Source organism: Neopsephotus bourkii, unplaced genomic scaffold, assembly GCF_033783945.1.
Source record: "Neopsephotus bourkii isolate Nb327-2 ecotype Australia unplaced genomic scaffold, CSIRO-AGI_Nbou_v1 NB_1526, whole genome shotgun sequence".
Taxonomy (NCBI): domain Eukaryota; kingdom Metazoa; phylum Chordata; class Aves; order Psittaciformes; family Psittacidae; genus Neopsephotus; species Neopsephotus bourkii.
Window position 1 is genome coordinate 1,952,611 of NW_026902002.1, and position 20,222 is coordinate 1,972,832.

Genomic DNA, 20,222 nt, shown 5'->3' on the forward strand with positions numbered 1-20,222 from the left:
ACAAATTGAAGCTTACTTTGCAGCAAAACCAAACAACACATTTCCCTCCTCATCACCATCACTTAAAATCTCAGGAGCAGAGACTGACCTGTTGAACTAAGAGACAAAACTTCCCTGAATTTCAAACTGAAGTCCTAAACATTGAATCTTTCCTTGTTCAGTCCGTAGATGGTTATTGCCTAGTTGTATTATAGTAGCATTTTGAAGGGCCAGATGAAAAGCCTCATCAAGTTATATGCACATGCCACATGCATACATATATGGTTAAGCAGTAAGTCTCCCAACACAGAACTAGCCTGAACCAAAATGGAAACCAAAGACACAAAAAGGCAGTGACCACTCCATCGTGACAAAGGGGGCCAATTAGAAACTAAAGCCAAGAAGCTGGCCCAGTATCCTATTTACTAGCCCTCATTACTGACAACCAAAAACTGTTCATCAGTGCTTTCATTAGAAAAGGAGACTGGACATCAGAGGTATGCCAGATCTCCACTCAACCTTCTCATCAGTGTCAATACAATTTATTTGCTGGCTTTTCAGCAGGTGGGAAGTGGTACAGTCTTCACTGACCTCTGAGGAAGGAGCTGCTTTCTGCCAGCGGATGACTTTGAACACAGACCTCATTATCTGCTGGGCAGAACTTAAAGTGTCTGTGTATTGGATGAGCCCAGCAGAATGCAAACAGAAGGCAGAAGCAGAGGACTCCATGGGAGAGATACCTGCTTGATGGCAGGGGGAGCACAAGATACCTTAACCAACAACAAAAACTTCTGGATCACTGCTTGATGGATGGAGGTTGATTTTAAAAGTGCAGTTTTAAGAGAGCCACATGATTTTCAGAGCTGACTTAGATTTGTGCACAGTGTACAATTTGCTCATACCATGGCAATTCACCTAAACACACAGATAGGCAGCAAGCTGCTCCTCTACAGCACAGCAAGGAGATTTGCCAGCTGCAGGCAAAGCTCTGAAAGCTGCAGAGGCAGACAGGCAGTACAATACACAAGCTAAAACCACAGGCAATGTGTTACTGACCAGAACCACAGTGGAGGCTTTAACATCTGCAAACCAGAAACTACACATCTCTTCATTCCTCCGCACACAATCAACCACTTAGAGAAACAAGTTCCCCTGCCCTCACATTAAAAACTGCCATGAACCTATACAAGCACAGAGGAAGTTCATTTGATTGAGAAATACAAATGGGTGGACACTTCAAAGCCAGGCAAGCAGCCCTACTGCTTGTGCAATGTTTGCTATCAGAGCAGAACTGCACTGACCTCCAGCTGATGGAATTTCTCCTCCCCCGGCTTGTGGGAAATCAGAGCAGTCAGAATTTCCATGCTACGTGCCCCCCCGAATGGCAATGCTAGCTGGGGTCCCCAGCTTCAGGCTGAAAAGCATGCTGTCAGAGAAGTGACAACAGCCATAAGGAAACAATTATTCCCCGCCACTGGTCTGAAGGAAGAGAGGATGGTAAGATATAGGCACCCTACAGCTATGAAGACACTGAACAGAGCAACGCTTGCTCAGTTAGGGGCAAAAGTTTCAGAGCTGCTAAAAAAAGCCACGTCAGCAATAAAAGCCAAAAGGGAAGAGGGAAAAAAAGAAGGAAAAGTGTGACACATACCCACAGTCTATCCAGCTTATAGTGCCTCGTCCTTTCACCTCCTGGGCTACGCTGGACAGCAACCTGAGTGAGCTTTCCGCAGCAGCAGCTGCAAGACAAAATAAAATAGTATCAAAAATTAATCAACAACAGCATTATCACTCCACACAGAAAAACACAATGGTGCATTCCTTTGTTCTGAAGCACTGGAAGAACATTTTGTCTAATTTGAAGAAACCAGTATGTGAGGGATCAGTAAAATCTTCTGTAAACTAGAAGAAATGCTGGCTGCGGCTAATGTTGGGTGGCTTCTTCCCTCCATCCCCCTTAAACAACACACTGAAATTCATACCTCCAGGCATGCTCCCTGACCTACATTCATGGAATTATACTATGTCCTCTCCTGCAAACTGGCTTTCATCCCAACACTGCCTTCTTTCTGTGGCTGGGCACTAACCAGTTTGTATCACTGCCTGCTAATTAAAGTCACTTCATTTAGGACCATCAGCTGCAAGGGCAAACCATTCAGCATCTCTGCCTGCTTCAATTGCCCTGTCATACACAGAAAATAACACAGTTATTCTCATAATAACTCTGGAGATACCCAAATTAACAGTTGTGAGGAGCTCAAAACTATTAGCAGAGAGCACCCACAAAAGGTCCTTCCAAGAGCTGTCTGTACTAGAAATATCCAACTGAGATTTTTATAATGCCATGCCACATGAAGCGCTTTGCAAAATCCACACCATTCCAGAAGAGTCTTATAAATGGCATTAAAAATAAACACAGAAGAATCTAACATCAAAACTAGATCTAACAGAAACTGTTTCCTGCCTCAATAAACATAAAACAGAAACACAGAGCCTCTTCCAGATCTGTTTAAACTGCTGCTGCTCCAACTACTTCAACTGAGTATAGGAACAGCTATATTGGGTCAAACCAAATGCTCTTATAATAAACCACTATCTGTCTCCAACATTTGAGAAAGTGAAGGCCTACATAGGTCAGAGCAGGCAACTAGAAACAGTGGGCAGTGATAGCCTCCTCAGTGTCTAAACTGCCGCAATTTTTGTCTCAACAATCTCTTGAGTCAGAAACAGCTTCTTTTTCTTTGACAGCCTTTGCATGGGCCTGATGCCATCAGAGATGCCAGCCCACACATTAGCTCTCAAGAAACTATCCTACCCCAATACAGATAACATGCAACTGCCACCTCTCTGTAACACAGGGATGTAGACACATGGGGGAATTCTTCACACAAAGTGGGATAGTTTGACAAACACCTTTTAAAAAATAAGCATTCAGGATAGGACAGACTTGTCCCAGAAGACTCGCTAGTTGAGCAGCCCTGGCAGGATACCCTGCTGGTAAGGTGAACTCAACATCTCCTACAAATGAGGACATCTCCTAAACCAAATGAATCTTCTACGCGAGACAGAAAAGCTCATCTAGTTCTGCTCAGTTGAGAAGCAAAGCCTTTGTTCCAGCAGTATGATCAGATGCTGACCAACATCTCATTACAGCTGGGGGTATGTACCTGTTTTAGAACTGCACCTCGAAATTCCTACCTCTTTTTTCCCCTTCCCTCTTTCTGGATGACAGCCAAGAGACTTCTAACTTTGCAAGGACCACTGTTCTAGGAAGAAACATTAATCCCACAGTCAGCTCCATATGCAATCCTTTAGACTGCTAAAACTAATCAATTAAGTAACAAAAACAGAAAAAAAGAAATTTCCACAACACAGCTTCTGAACAGTGCCCATAGGGCAACATTTATTTGATGAGTGTCAGAGCTGAAGTGTTCTGATTGTGCCGCTAAAAATGAAAGCAACCACCGCTTAAAACATTAAGTGTAAAAAGAAAATTTTCCCTTTCAAAAGCTGAATAATAGAGATCTCTTTTTTATCTGAAGTGTTCCTTTCAAAATCAAAAGGCATTAGAAACTCTTTTATGACTTTTACTTTGAACCTGTTACTACGAAACCATTTAGCCAAGTTCACACACTCAGTCTCCCACTATGGCAAAACACAAATGTCTTAACAAAAATTAAGTCAGATGTACCATTTTAACTGTTTCAGAATATCTTTAGGAAATAAAAGTTAATTATCCCAGCATCTGCACATTTTTGTCTGGCTAGTTCTCTGATACTGGGGGGGTGGGGGAGGATATTGTGTCATCACATACTGTTCCAATTTGCCACATTATAAACCCAAAACAATCACCAATGTCACTAAGTTTGAGATAAGACCTTTGCAACAGGTCAGAAAACGAGAACACAACCCACAAACAAAGTCTTATCTTGTACTGCTTGCCTGGAGGAGCAAAAAAGAAGCAACAACAAAAACAATGCAGCACTAAGGAAAAAATCATCTTAGTGATGTATTTTAATTCTTGCTCTCCAATGACTTCCACATCCACAACAGCATTCTGCACTTGCGTTTGGAGCTTACAGATTGTTTCTTCATTTTACATGGTGTCACACAAAACAACAAACAAAAACAAACAAGGCAACAACGGAGACAAGGTATAGCAAAAGCAGAATAAAGCAAAAGGAAGAGCAAACAGGCAGGTAAGGAAGAGTGAACAGCCAGGAAAGATCCTGAAAGACAGAGGACTGTAGCATGACAGTAGCGTCACATGAAATGAGCCGTTTCTCCCTCCTACACAAGCAGCTCATTTTTTATTTTTATATTTTGTTAATTAAAGTTGAAATACAACCATGGGACACTCAAAGCTGTCAGAAGCAATGATGGATTGATTTTAGTACTATAACTCTTCATTAAGTCTTTCAGTGTCACCAGGAAATTGAAACTTGCAAACTACTGTGATAAACACACCAGAAAACTCTGGCTGAGAGCTGTTACGAGCTGCCGGTTTTGGACACAAAGCCAGAATAAAGTGTATTTTTGCCAATGTCACAGAGCAATTAGAAGATCAGATCAAGACACCGCCAACCTTGAAACATTTGGAGACTCTGACCTAGAACAAAGACACCAGTCCTGAAGAAGCCCTTGTAGTCACACAGAAGCACCCTGAAGTCACATAAGGCAATACTGAACACAGAGCAAGTAAGGGCTTAAGTCATCTAAGCATGTACACAGATGTTCAAATGCACACACCCTGCTGGGCACACAGAGCTGTGACACACAAAAGAGGACTTACCAGATCTGGAATACAGCACCAGTATGTTATTCCGTGTCCTGAGAAGCTTCTTAAAATCCTTGTGGTCACTTATTTTTTCTATGAGTGGAGACACCTTCAATGAGTACACGAACACTGGCAAAAATGCCTACAGAAACACAAAGCCAGAAATATCAATAACAGGTTCCATGCTGAGAAAATACAAAGACAAACTGCTTTTGAAATTGCCTTGACCTTTTTCCATAATCTTGAGACACGCTGCCTTAAATAAACTATCATATCAATTTCATCAGCAAAAGCCAAAGAAATAAAAAAGCTATACACATGACTTACTGAAACTGGAACAATACCACTCCCAACAAGCATCCTTAAGTGGAAAGATGAGATAAACACAACAGCAAGAAATATGGTTTTAGTTAAGAAGCCTCCCCCTTTAAACGTTTGTTCCCTAGGCAGATAATCAGACAAAAATTCTTATGTACATTTAATATACTGTAATAAAAGCAGCAGATTGCCACTTGGAGAGCACTCTTATCCCTAGATCTCAGAATACACTGAAAACTCAATCGAGTACTTTGGCATCCCACAGAAGACAGCAAGAGCCATGAAGTTAAAATAACTAACCCACACTGACACAGAGCAGATGAAGGAAATGAAAACACAATTTGTAGGTAATCTAGCACCCACACTACAGCACTAACCACAACCCTCTCCCACTCACCTTTCTGAAGTGGAACAGGGCTTATGTTTCCCAGAGGTGATACTGTACTACACACACATGCACAAGTGCCTTTGCCACAAGATCAAATTTAGCTTCCACTGGCCACACAGAAGGCACAGCATTTAATCTCTTTGCATCTCAGTTCTGTACCTATGCAAAGGCAATTTTTTTGCTGTTGCATCTTTCAGTCTATTTAAATCGTGACCGCTCCAGAGAGGTCTTTTATCCTACCATGAATTAAAACCACCAAAATATGACCATAACCTTGTCTGAAGCCTCTATTGCTAATTTGTACTGCAATAATCCTCAATAATAATAATAATAATCTTAACCATCAAGCTATGCTGTCTCCCTTCTGCACTGTACTGAATTCATACTAATGGAATGATTATGGGAAGCTTAGCTGGAGAAATTATCTAGTTTACATTCACCTTACAGTAAAACCTTAACACTTAATTGCTTGGCTAAAAGCTTTAGCTCATTTGCCTAACACACACATGAGATTCAATGTTTTCTTAATTACAGAACTAATTTTGATCATGACTCACTCCAACTGGGCTGGAAAATGTGTCCAGAGTGAATGTGAAGAAGTAAGAGACTGTTGTTCTTGCATCCCATGCATTACAGACTGCAGCATACAAAACAAGGCACTAAGTCAATCAAAGTCAGAACATGCAGCCCCAGGCACTACACGTCATTACAAATTCAGCTATCTGCAAACACAGAAAGAAAACCTGCACTTCCAAAATATACTTCGTAAGTGCTACGAGTTTTTACATGTGGAAAAGGGAAAGGGAGTTTTGGGACACATGAGGTAAAGGAAGAAGCTGAGCTGAAACAGAGGTCATCCTCAAAACAACCCCAGGACATGTTCAGGAATTTAAAGTTGCTACAAGATACACCTATAACATCAAATATAAAAGCATGACAGGCTGCACAGGCACAGAATGAAGAAATTATCCCACTCTGCAGGCAGGATTCTCACCGCTGAGCCCCGCTGACCAGATGGTCTAACTGTGAGAAGGGAAAAAGCACATTTGCAAGTCAGTCCCTACCTTCAGCATAAATGTCCTTGATGCTTTAATTCAACCAACAGACTTGCACTCTTCTAAATCCAGGTGTCCACAGCTCAGCCTTCCTACTTCAGGCTGATGTATGTGAATCATTCATGTATTTCCTGAGATGAATACACAGTGTTGCCAATCAAAGTAGACGAATACAGTTGTGCTAAGTGAGGTGACACAGACATGCAAATTCCTGCTCAACACTCAACGCAATCAGAAGCTGGCAGAGGAAGGATTAATCTAACACTGACTTATGAGCAGATCTCTTTAAACCTGGGTTTTGGGGGTTTGCTCTTTTTTTTTTTTTTTTTCCAAAACATTTCCCTTCACCTCAACTTTTTGTAACCCTCCAAGTGTCTTAAAGGCTTATTTATGTCTCAAGTTACAAAAGACTAAAACTATTCTGAAACTAAGGTTGAACACAGATGGGGAAAATGAAATTATAGGTTACTTCTTTAGTTTAGAAAACTGGACTCAATTAAAGATATTCCAGTCTACGAAATCACTGGCAAAAATAAATAATTGGACTAAAAATGCCACAAAGGCCACTTTCAACCTGACACCAAATGGCATTATGAATATTGCTTAAAATACTGATAGCTCTGAAGTACATGTACTTCATGCCATTTCCAGATAGAAAGGCTGCTTAGCCATTTTCAGTGAATTTTCCTCCCTCTCCTCCCCCCCCCCCCTTTTTCCTCTTTATAATGGCAGAGCTATAAACCTCTTGAAAAATTGGATTCTGGAAATGGTGACAGCTTTAACTACTGGCTTGTCAGTATTGCCACTAAAGAAAACTCACTGTGCTGGTGGAAGAGCAGGTGTTTGGAGGGAGAGGCACATCACATTGCATATAACCACTGCTACTTTGTCCAATTCCTTCCCAGGTATCAAATCAATACATGTTACTCATTTTCCTGCTGTTTTACTACAGCAGCTCCCTTTGATCCTACGGTTTAAACCAAAACCCACTGGGAAAGGCATTGTGCATACAAGTGCACCAGTCAGCCCTGCTGAATAAATCATCACCTCCCTTTAATTAAGATTAATGTTGCAGCCTTTTCTGGTTGTAACACCCTAAAGGTCCAAGCTGAAAGCATTGAGTTAGACAGAAACACCCTGCCTGCACATCTAAGGCAGCCGTAGCAGTACTGGTAGATTATCAGCTGAGCAGAAACGTTCACCACCTCCCAACGTGCATTTATGCTACATGATGTTTCCAACTGGTAAGAACTAAATAATTTCACTCTCTCCAGCTTTTTCCTGCTGAAATTAACGAAGACCCTACCCAGGAACAAATGAGAGGCCGATTTACCCTTAAACCTCTCAAAGAACCTCTATCTTTGCTACCAGCTGCACTGAAGGCAAGTGATGGCAAGCAGTCATTTTCACCCAATGCCAGTCCCAGCCATGGGGCTGCTTTGCCCTGCACTAGAGACAATGCTATGATGACTGTGCCAGCAGCTACAGTTCTGGCAACAGCATGAAATTAAGGGGATGGGGAAAGAGAATCCTATGAAAACAGTTACACGCTCTTCTTCATGGAAAACCAGGCTCATATTTCTGCACAGCCCACAGGCATAGTGGCAGCAAAGATGAGGCTCATTTGCATGTACTGTGCTATATGACTTTAATTGTGAGATATGACTCAGGTAGATTTATTCCAGACATTTTACAGGAGAGCTCATCAGCGAGGCACTGGCCAATCAAGCAGGCTGCTTCTTGTTTAAATCCAGGGCAGAAGAGGAGATAAGCTCATATTAAAAAAAGAAGAGGTCAAGAAAGGTGACAGTCCCTCCTGGGCAGGAAGCCTCTTTTCATATGCATCAGGAAGTGCTACATTCACACATATGGAACGCTATAAATAAGAAACAGGCTAAACTCTCTTGTCACTTGAGCATGCCGAAGCTTTAAAATCTATTCACAACCACTGCTGAAAAGTCAAGAAATACTCCAAACATTTTTCTGAAGAAGCCGCCTACCTTGGTACCTGTTAAACTTAGAAGGCATTAGGACCAACACATGCAACATCTGTGCCCCTCCTGCCATGTGACAGTTATTCCGACCAGAAAGTTCAGTAAAACTGAGGGAAGGTCTATTTTATTGCAGGCTGTGTATGTATGGTGCCCAGCACAACGGGTCTTCATCCATGGCTGGCTCAGTGAGCTGGAACCAACATAAGAATCACCTGGTGCTCTCAGACACAGGAAACTTTGGCGAAGACCTTCGGAAAAAGGCAGACTACAAGTGGCAGACTACGAAATGCAAATCTGGTAGCACTTCTAGTCTGCAGATTTTCCGCAGCTCAAGATCTCAATCTGAATTTATTTTCACAGAATTTTTTATGGCGTAGGTCGCACATCAGTCATGTGATTGTAGCGTCTGATCTAGATGCATGAAGGATTCTCAAGTAAAACACAAGTGAGCCCAAACCCTCAAGACAGTCAATTCGAAACTGCTGACAGTCACTGTTACTCAAGTACAAGGTAGGAAACCGCATGTTCTCTAGCTCTGCTTCTGCTCTTTAAATCAAAGGATGTATTTAAATATATAACCTTGCAAGCTAGGTGGAAGAAATGTGATCAGTCAGAAAGGTTTAATTTTCCTTTCTCTTCCCCACTTTCCAGCAATTCCTTGCAGAGCTCCAAGGATCTTTAACATACAAAAGTGTTAAAGAGCAGTGACACACTCCACAAGCCCACTCCCTTAGAACTGGTACCCAAGAAACATCTGAGCTCTCAGAAACCCAGACGGAGTTACAGGCAAATAACTATTTGCTAATTATACTTCCAGTACTGACACTATTGAAAAATGTGGTCACCCCGCAGGCCGCGTTTTCTCAAAATCATCAAGTATCTGAGAGAGCAGAGTTTATTTCTCAAGATTTTACTATTTTCTGAATCTCATTTCAGAATGAAAAACAGGAATATCTTTCAAGAAGCCACATGCATGTATTTTCATATTTTACATTTATTATTCAAATTAAACGTGATAAATGCTTAACTGCTGTTCTCACAGAACCCAGTTCAATTTATGAGTTGCTCCCCACAAAAGCTTCATGACAGCATGGTCTTTTGCTAAGGATAAGCAGCATGTGTGGAGAATTATTTATTTATTTTAAATCAAAGGCAATGAAAACACATAGCTTAAAAAGAAAAAAATACAAATCAAAATTAAATAAGGGGGAACTATCAAAATGCACTGAACAGAAAAACTATTTCCTATTTCTCCTATTTCCAGCTCAAGAGCATATAAAATATATTTCCCTGGACACAAGTTATGCATTAAAAAAAATGGAAATGGACACGTGGCTGAAACAGTGCTTAGATGCCTGAATCTATATGTCAACATACATTTTTTATGCACACACGAAGACTTACATGTATAATTAGGCAGACATTTTGCACACTTCTTCAAGAATAGCTGGGGCTGACGCGAACAACGAATTCTAGCACAACTGCTGCTTGGCAAGGATACAGTCTTACACCCGACCACAATTTCAAAAGCCCATTTTTCAGCAAGACATTGATTTGTGTCCTAGCTTAACCACCCACTGATGTCATTCTCATTTTGGGACAACAGCATTCAACCCACTATAAATATGATCAATGAGCGACCCTGTACATATGAAACAGATTGTGTCTGACAAGACATTTTATGGGAAGTTAGCTGAAGAGCAAACCTGCCTCAAAATACCAAGCAGTAATGGAGATGACTGCATTTAATTTCATAATTAATTTCTTCAGGAGGGGAGTAGTTCACATTTTAAAAAGAGGTCTCTTACATTAAAATGGGGGGCAGGGGAGAGGGAACAGGCAAGAAATCCCAAGAACAAGACCAGATCTCACCTTCCCTTTTCTACTCAAGTTCCCAAAATTAACCCTGTGGTGGAGCATGCACTTAACTTCAGAAGGTGGATTTGAAGCAACATCTCTTTGCTGCACTGATGGAGGTTTGTAAACCTGCAGATCAGCCAGTGGCACTGCCAGGTCCTGTGGTGCAGACAGTGTGCACATACCGAAAATGCCAGGTCTAAGTCATCTCCAGGCAAGCGCAAATGTGCAGATCCCTTTCCCCCATTTGTTCTCACTTAAAAATACAGTATGTTCAAATCCAAAGCCCCCTTGTTTACAAGAATCACAGTTTGACTGCAGATGTTTTATCTTCCTTGTTCATCACACAAACAGCGCTTGACCTTGTGAAATAATTGCTCGCTTTTCATTCACAAGCCCTCCCCTCTGCTGCTATTTACATTCAGGGTTGTGCTGCTTTGATCACTGAGCCATTTGTAACAAATGCCTTCTAAGGTGGATAGTGATAAGTAGGACAGTCCCCTGTTTTCATTCATGATTAATACCCAAAATAGCTGTAGAAACATTTTAATCAAATCAGATGAGGGGAGACAGGTTACTTCTGTTACCCAAATGTACCTCAAGGAAGCCTGCCAAGAATTTATTTCAATGAGAGAAGGAAGCGTAAAGGTAGCACTTGGGTCTCAAATTTTCAAGCTACAACTGAAGTAGCTCCTGCAATCCTACTGAGAGCACAGAATCATCTTCTCCCAACCACATCTGCAGGGGTTCCCAAACTGCAATCTGCTCAGGGCCCCCAGCACAGAGGCTGCAGCACATTATCTGCGATCGATTTGAAAGGATCTATAGGGTCACTGTGGAGTGGTGACTCCTGTGCTTACAGCAGCATGGGATGGCCAGGTGAGTAGTGCTCCTGCAGAGACACCTGAAAAGCAACAACTACTGTACCAGAAAACTGACAGCAGTAGAAAATCATGGCTTTGCCTTACAGATTTACTTTTGCAGACACTTCCACTAGACACATCTTGAGTTTTCTCCATTCCTCATGAGGTCCATGGAACTGCATTCTTACACTGTATATAATTCAGATCAATTAATTCTCAACTCAAGCCATTCAAAAGGGAAGGGGAAGGAAGTACTGCTGACATTTTATTGTGGTGGGTCACATCTGCAAGAGGTAAGTGTCATATCTTCTTCTGTTCACAAAGGAAGGCAAATTAAAATCCTACCGCGGAGTGTCTTGGTATTATCTTAGACTGAAGAACGCTACAAATAAGGCATTCCACTTAACGCAGTGCTTGCTATGCTCACTTTCCAAATATAGAAGATAGCAAAAAATACCATGGAGACGTCAAAATTTGACTAGACTCTACTGTTCATATTGTTCTTAAACACTGTTTTTTAAGGAACACAAGCTACAGGTATAACAGTCTATACTAAGGGTTGTTCTTAAAGGCTCTGTAGCCAATTAATTGTACTGGGTTTTCAAATGCTTCGTGAAAGAAAACCTGTGCAACAATTTACTAATTAACAACTGACTATGATAGGGTCAATTACTAATGCTGACAAAGAACTTTCTCCTTACTATGAATGTTAAGCTTGTTCTCTCTTGAAGCCAGGCATTGGTGCAATATATATTAAACAAGCTGTTGATGAAATATTTCAGATATCAATTCTCAACTAACATACCTGGATGACTTCAAAAGCATAAGCAAAGCATACACCACATAATCCCCCACTAAGAACTGGGTTTTGAAGAAGTTTAAAGAACTATCACCTACTCAAGAAGCATGCAGGAGATGCTATAAAAAGACAAAAAAAACTATTAATGGGACTTATAAAGAAGAGACGGTGAAAAATGACACCTGAAAATCCTTAGCACTTTATATGGCACTTGTTATCTTCAAAGCATTGCACAAAAATTAACTAATTAATCCTTACAGTTTTCTGCAGGTGATAGGAGGCAAAGCTTAATTTAAATAGTTGGAGTAAGATTCACACAGGAAGGAAGCAACCTGAACAGGCAAAAGGGAGGCAGCATCAGAGCAAGCCAGCATGCAGCTGATGCTAGGGCAGCACACCAACACACATTCATGGTGTGCCATCCCCTGAAAAGAGAGGAGGGGGAAAGCAAGAGTCCATGTGCAGTCAACCAGCATATATGGTACAGGACTACAGACCCAAAGACATCAGACAGGACATCATCAAGGCAGCCACAGATGAGATCACTTCTGTTCTGCTAGCACACAAATCACAGCATTGTCTTTCAATGCTACCAGCTACTCACAGTTAGCAAAGTGCCAAAACTTAAGACCTGCTTTACTATCACAATTTTTTGCCATTCACATCCTTGAAATGGTGGTAGGATCAAGGTAAACCATAACTTACTTCTAAAGTGACTCTGTCCACATCAAGAAATTTAAGGCAATGCTACTTTGTGATTCTGGTTGTAAATTGGACTGATGTTTTTATGTTCACAGACCTCCAAACACAACTCTGAAGAAAGGTGGGTCTCATCTCTATTTTATTGAAATGAAGGAACTTAAGGAACTGTCTCACCAAAAAGCAGAAGAAATGGTCAAGAACAGAACAAGCACCTCTACCATCACCAATTGCTCAGAACACACAAACACCATTTCTGATGACCACACCACACTTGTGGCAACATTCCAGGCTCTGTGAAATAAATGGGCACCTTGGCACCAAAGCAAACGATTCAAAACATCACTCCATCTCCATAAGGTACTGAGTTGAGTAACAAAACCGTCTTAAAAGCCAAGGTTTAATTTGGAAAGGGCATCCGAAGAGACAGAGCATAGCCCACGTCACAATTTTTACAAATCTGTATTTTGAAGAGAAAATGGACAAAGTAGGAATGGGATGCAGGGGACAGCAAGTAAGAGATTTGCCTCTGCAATACCCTTCCTCTGACTGCAGCAAAACACTTTCCAAAGCAGCTCCTGTAGTACAAACAGTAGCTTGATAGGAAGAGGCACTCCCGAATTCAAGCCCAAATGCCACCCCAAGAAATCGCGCTGCAGAGGAGCAGCGCTTGAACCCTGCCTGCAAACTCACCAGAGGCAAAGCCAGTGCTGCCCGCTGCAGGGCTACCTACAACACAGTGAGCCACATCCAAGCTCTCCCCACATGCCTGGATTCACAGCTCCGTGTCAGTGCTCACTGGTGCATTCCTGTGACACTACTGGGACTTGAGGTGGAAGCCTCAAGTGTTCCTTTCAAGCCTTTCTTTGAAGGCACTGGTCTGAATGGCACCAGGTCAAAAAGTCTGTTTCCCAGTGGCTGTATGTCAGACTCAATATTGACTCACTTTCTCTGTCATTGAGCAAACACTCAAAAGATGAACTGACCTTTGCCATGTTGGCCTGAGATAACATTCGTCAGTGTTTGCAAAGCAAATGGATCCCAGATGTGAAATCCTGCTGGGAGCAGTGGCTGGGCTCTGCTAGGAAACGGACAGTACCCAGCACATCAGAAGAAATGCAAATCCAGCTCTGTGTGAAACTCCTTCCCATTGCCTTTAACAGTAAATTCAGTCCTTCGAAAGTGAAATATAGTTAACCACTTGACACACCAAAGAGGGAAGTGTCTCTAAAGTTAAACCACAGCTTCCCTATGACTTCAACTCATTCCAGAAATGAAACTTTACAGCAAGCAGAGATCACTGCAGCATCTTCCTCACGTGCATGTAACATTCATAGTAATACAGAAGATAACAACATCTTCTATTAGAAGATAATGAAGTGTTTTCTTCATCCAGCTTTGAAGTTTTCCTCTTACAAATGCAGGAAGCCTTATAGAGATACGGATTTCACTTCTCAGAAGCCACCTCCAATATTGGGTCCTACTTTAAAAATGAGCCCTATTTTTCAGGAGCATCAAGCATGCACACCACTAGCTGCTGCCTCAGGTGCACTGTCAGCACTCAGCACTTCAGGAAAAAAAAAAAAACAGAAAGAAAAGAAGTCTCTTTTGGGTACATAAAAAAGGACAGGTTGGAAGGAAAGACAATGTTCTCATTAACCTCTGTCCTAGCAAGCAGCTGGCATTACCTTACACACTGAGCATTAACTTTACACACTGAGAATGTCCTGATTTAACAGGCTCGCCAACTTTGCAAACACTGACTCAATAAAATAAAAGCAGGTTTTACAGTGTCACAGCTGTAGGCTAGTTTTTGAATCCTGGCATACTTGAGCTACATATTTCAAGATGAAAAATCGCACCTTCAAGTGCAAGATAATGCAAATTGGAAGAAATAATTTAAACTACTTGTACACAGCAAAGGGGAAAGAATTAGCTGAATCAACAGCTCAATGAAGACATCTGCTCAGCGTGCAGCATCACAGAGCAAATAAAATACTGGGGCACATTAAGAACAGTAAGACAATAATGTCAATAAATTATAATAGCTTCATATAATTTTACTGACAACAGCAGGCCCACTCTGCTCATCTGAAATATACCAGCTCTGCAACACAAAAGGTCCAAAGATGGGCAACTAGAATAGTTGGAAACAAGAGATTCACATGAAGAAAGATGGAAGAAAAAAATATTCTAGTCTACCAAAAGAAATCATAGCAAAATACTGACATTAACATAAAATGAATGTTACAGTGAGATAAGGTCTGACAGTCACAGTGGATATAGAAGGAAACACCACAAATAACTTCATGTGTTTAGTTATTTTAAATGAAGTGAAAATTCAGTCCACTGTAACTACACTTAGTCCACAGTGTATACTCAGTCCCAAGAATACACTACCACAAGTATTGCTAAATACAGCATGTATTAAAGATGAGCCATAGGGATAAAAACAAAAACCACAGTAAGACCTCTTTTTTTCTTTTTAGGAAGAGTTCAGCCTGACTTGTTTCAGTAGAAAACCATAAATAAATTGCAGATAGCAGAGGACTGCACTTCTAGACCAAGCTTAGGACTAAAAAATCACGAGGGCTGCACAGCATTTTTTTTTCTTTCCCAGGCAATGGCTAGGCCCTGTCAGGGGCAAAGGGCTTCATCAGACAGGACCAATGCTTTCTGTCTGTCCCATAATGAAAATTCTAACATTAGCACAGGAGCAGAGTAGGGCAATTAAGAACTCCACACCTGATTTGTATGAATTAGATGAGCACACTTAGATCACACATTTCCAAATACATTTCAGATCATCACACGTGCACAAAAACATTAAGATAGATTTTCATTAATTATTTACTCTATTTGTCCAGGCAGAAGGAAGAACTGTAGTTCATGGCAGTAAGTAAATAAAGCATGCTTTAAAGCATGCCTTGGTCAATCTTTTGAGCTTCTAATGCTAAATTCTGTGGAGTAAAAAAAAAAAAAAAAAAAAAAGGGAAAATAAGATTTTTAAATATTTCTGTAAGGCTCACAGCCTCCTTGAGGCGAGGAGTGCTTCACTTCGTGTAATTTCAATGAAACATACCCAGATCCTCCGGAATGCACAAAGACACAGCACGCCAAACTGGAGGGACGCCCCGGTAGGCACTGCCCACGGGCGGCCGTGCCCGCGCACAGGTGCACAAAGCCAAGCGGGTCAGCGCTGCTCAGCAGAGCCACGCCGAGGGGAACCCCATCTCACACGAAACTTAGGAACGAGGCGTCCGTCGGTCGGAGCCGCCGGGGCCGAGGCGGGAGCTGCAGCTCGCAGCCACTCGAGGAGACAACGCCGCCCGCCGGGGCGGGTTTTCTCTGGGTGATTTTGAGAAGCAGACAGAGGGAAGGAGGCAGGAAAGCAGCACACGGGCTGATGGCTGGGGAAACACCCAAGAGGGGTGCTGCCGGAGCCCAACCATGCCGTGCCGTGCGGAGCCGAGCCCGCCCGGCGCTGCAGTGGGTGCGGACGGCAGGGACAGCCGCAGCGCCCAGCCCGAAGGGCCCGTCCCGCTCCCAACTTTCGCCCAACTCCGCCGGCCGCGCCGCGCTCCCCCGCCCCGGGAAAGGGACACCCCGCGCCCGTCCCCGCCGCCCCAGGGCGCGGCCGCCGCCGCAGCCACTCACCGCCAGGCCGAGCAGCAGCAGCGGCAGCAGGAGCCGCTCGCGGCGCCGCGCAGCCCCCGCGCCCTGCCCGGGCACAGCCATCGCCGCAGCGCCGGACCCGCGTCGGACCCGCCACCGCCGCTGCGGGTGCTGCCACGTCTGGCGGCGCAAGCGCGCTCCGCCGCTACCGCCCTCCTGCGCGACGGCATGACGGGGCTTGTAGTTCGCCCCAAGGCAAGGCAAGGCAAGGTAGGGCTAGGAGGATGAGTGTTCGCACCCGAGCTTGTGCGTACTGCGGCGCAGGGCAGCAGAAACCTCAAAGCCACCCGACATCCCTCTCCGCCCAGATTGCCGCCAGCAATGACAGTTGAAAAGCCATTTCCTTCCAATTTGCTTCAACAGACAGTAGAAAGTAAAAAGTTCCAGCTCCTCTCCAGAGCCCCGCTGGCCTCCCCTCAGGGATTAGTTTTTGTGCCTCAACCATCTTTCCAATATGTACCTCACTCTAGAGAGCAGATAGCCTCCTTCCCAATGCTTTTTGTCAGGGTCTTTAAAGCTTCTGTTGGTCTTAGATCTGGAGTAAGAATCATAGAATGGCTTGGGTTGGAAGGGACCTTTTAAGATCATCTAGTTCCAATCACCTGCCGTAGGCAGGGACTCCTTCCACTAGACCAGATTGCTCAAAGCCCTGTCCAACTTGGCCTTCAACGCTTAACAGGGATGGAGCAGCTGCACCTTTTCTGGGCAACCTGTGCCACTGCCTCACCATCCTCACAGTAAAGAACTTACTCCTTATGTCTAACCTAAATCTACTCTCTTTCAGTTTAAAGCCATTTTCCCTTGTCCTGTCACTATATGCCCTTGTAAAAAGTCCCTCTCCAGATTTCTTGTAGGCCCCCTTTAAGTATTGAAAGGCTTCTCTAAGGTCTCCCAGAAACCTTTTCTTTTTGCAAGGCTGAACATGCCTAACTCTCTTAGCCTGTCTTCATAGGAGAGGTGCTCCCGCATCCTGCTTATCAGCATGGTTCTCCTCTGAACTCTCTGTAACAGGTCCACATCCTTTTTATGCTGGGGGAGGTGAATAAGGGAACAAAACGAAAGGGGGGAGAAAGCTAACTGGGTGAGAGGCTTAGAAATTAGGACCTGTTCTCCTTGTAAATTGTTCCCGGTTGTTATCATTAAATCCTAAAGGAGAGCCCTGCTTTATCCTCACAACTGTTGGCAATGATGCCAAAGTGCAAGCAAATAAATACACTGAGTCTGCCCAGGATCAATTTGTGCAGCCTCCATTATAATCACACTATTGGAATGATTGCTGCATCCAGATGAACAAACCGGTCTGAGCTTCTGCCTCACGAGGGCAGCCCAGATGTCCTGACCCTAATCTTAAGGTCAAAGCAGGTCAGCCACGTCATAATTGGCTTCCCACAAACCGAAGTGATCTTCACCTACTGCCCAGTGGCCATGTGAAATTCTTCCTTGGCTCAGAAACATCAAAGGAAAATCAAAGACGCCTTTTCAAGTCTGATCCTTATGTCTGACTGTCACCTGAGCATTAGGCTAAGAGGCTGGCTGCAAGGGAGCAATTTGTAGATCCATACAGCTGACTGATCACTTCAAGCAGTGATCATGAAAACTGAATGCCGTTGACATTAACAAGTCCCCTGGTGGAGATGTAATTTTGCAAAGCAGAAACGCTCCTAGAGAAAGTTATTATGATTAACATTTACACTTTTGTGGCATCTTTTGCAGCAGAACCAGAGTGCACTTTTCTCAGTCACAGCTGGATAACCTTCAGCAAATCATTTCCCAGTGCTATGCCTCACTTCCCATTCGGAGGCAGCTTCAGTTAGCCTGCCTTTAAATGGGGTTAGCAATCCTTAGCTCATTCTAAAGTGCCAGTGGATGTCCACATGAGGCGCAGCACTGGAGCCACCAGAAGGAGTTTGAGACGAAGAAGGACTCACAGCCAGAGAGAGATGTAGGGAAGGGAAAATTAAAAATCTTTTCACCCTTCAGTGGAAGGACCCAAACCAAAACATCCTCTGTGTCAAATACCTATACCCCTGAAGTATATGCTACCTGCACTGTTTCTCCTCACCTGCACTGGAATAGATGGAGGGGTGCACTGTACTGGCCACAACTACCCTTGGTGCCAGTTTCCCAATTGGTAATAACCAGCCTGCTAGCAAAAGGTTACAGATCCCCAGCCAAAGCCCATTTGAAATAACCTGTCAAGACCTGCAGGAGTAAGTAACCTCTTCTAGATGCTGCTCACCTTCAGATAGTTGTGTGCGGAAGCCTTTCAGCTTCCGCACACAATTAACTACCCTGACTCATCCAGGCCCCTAATCTCAGCTGGATATCCAGAGTGTTCGAATCCTGCTGTGACTCTTTTGTGTAGAAACTGTTATATCTCCTGATGCTTCACATCCCAGTTACCAGTATCAGGCAATGAAAAAATAACCTCAATGTGGTGAAATTTCTGTGCTGTATCATCACCATACAGGATGTGCTGCCATTGTGGTGGGAAAGATAAAATCCTGGAACATGGTGGTTTTGTCACAGGAGTACATTTTTATCATGATAGCTAGAGGAAACATTCTCAGGAAGGAATTAAAAAAGAAGACAAGCTATTTCAAACTGTGCTTCATAAAGGTTATATAAAAAATCCAGTTTGGGAAGCTGCAGTTCTTATATATGGAAGAATATAAAAAGGGTATCTGTGTGGCAACTACAGCTTCTTTCTTACGGCTCAATAATTTGTGTTGACATGACAGGCACTGCCAAAACTTAAGAGACAAGATCATTGAGCATCTGTCTCGGGTCAAAATAGTATATCAATATCAGCTCTAGACAAGGCTCTGCATAGTGGCAACTACTTAATCAATCCAGTCGTGCATTACTAATGAACTCATTACAGCTGTATCTGAGTGTGCCACTTTCCAGCATCCCAAGTTCTACCCTGTATCTGTTTGGCATTAATATCATATGCTCCTTGATTCTCTGTAATTGTAGTATTTGTACATGGCACCACAAAATACTGGAAGAGCATTCATTAATTAATCACTGAGAAGCAAGAAAGAATTACTGCATTTGGATTATAGATCAGAAAACAGTAGCAGAGAGATTATATGATTTGCCCAAGGCTATAAAACCAGACAGTTTCAGATCATGTTAGTTTCCAAAGTCTGCACTGGGTCTGCTAATCCTTACTTATCTATCTATATTCAAACCCCTCTTTTACCAAGAATAAAGTACAAAACCAGACTGACAGCAAGTATGTCTGTAAGGAATTACACCTTCCACATTTCCTGTGTGTCACTGCTTTATTTGACAAGCTTTATACTTTGTTCTCTTTTTAACCTGAACAAGTCTCTGGTGGCTTCTCACAAAAGGTGAAATCAGTCACCTTTACCACAGAAAATGACAGCAGAGCAGACAGAAAAAGATACAAGCACTCTGAAAGCCATAGTGAATCCAGGGGCAATATGGTCTACACTGGGACCCCAAACTACATAGCATTTGCCCAAAATGAAAGCAGGGTTCGTTTAGCTGCCTTAACTACATCAAGTTCTCCTCCTTCCTTCCAGCAACATCTTTTCTTTCTTCAGTTTAACTTCAGCCAACTGATTTTGATCTGTGGGCTTACCTCCTGTAAGTTTTGTGACATCTGTGTCATGGCACTGATTGCATCAGCTGAAAAGAGATGTACGAGCTGGTTGCCATCAACAGATTGATGGTATTGCAGCCCTCGGCTCCTCATGACCTTTCCTACAGCTCTTCAGCACATGATGAAAAGTAAAAGAGACAGGACCAGCCCCTGTAGAACTTCACATGGGAGTGGCCTCAGAGTA

At 43.0% G+C, this 20,222-nt stretch overlaps 1 protein-coding gene across 2 annotated transcripts in view; it reads right to left on the bottom strand.

The window, feature by feature from the left end:
* PDIA5 (protein disulfide isomerase family A member 5) overlaps positions 1-16,522 on the bottom strand; it is a 100,312-nt gene extending 83,790 nt beyond the window's left edge. Inside the window, exons 1-3 of one of the 2 annotated variants that reach the window (XR_009727957.1) lie at positions 16,387-16,522; positions 4,772-4,898; positions 1,631-1,718 (exon numbers count right to left, since the gene is read on the bottom strand). Coding sequence is in view for 1 of the 2 variants with exons in the window: in XM_061370063.1 (XP_061226047.1) it covers positions 1,631-1,718; positions 4,772-4,898; positions 6,527-6,535 (224 nt within the window). In the remaining variant the exon portion in view is untranslated. Of the gene's footprint in view, positions 1-1,630; positions 1,719-4,771; positions 4,899-6,526; positions 6,551-16,386 lie in introns of those variants that run through there. The other variant, XM_061370063.1, reaches the window with a different exon arrangement.
* Between the last annotated feature and the right edge of the window lie 3,700 nt (positions 16,523-20,222).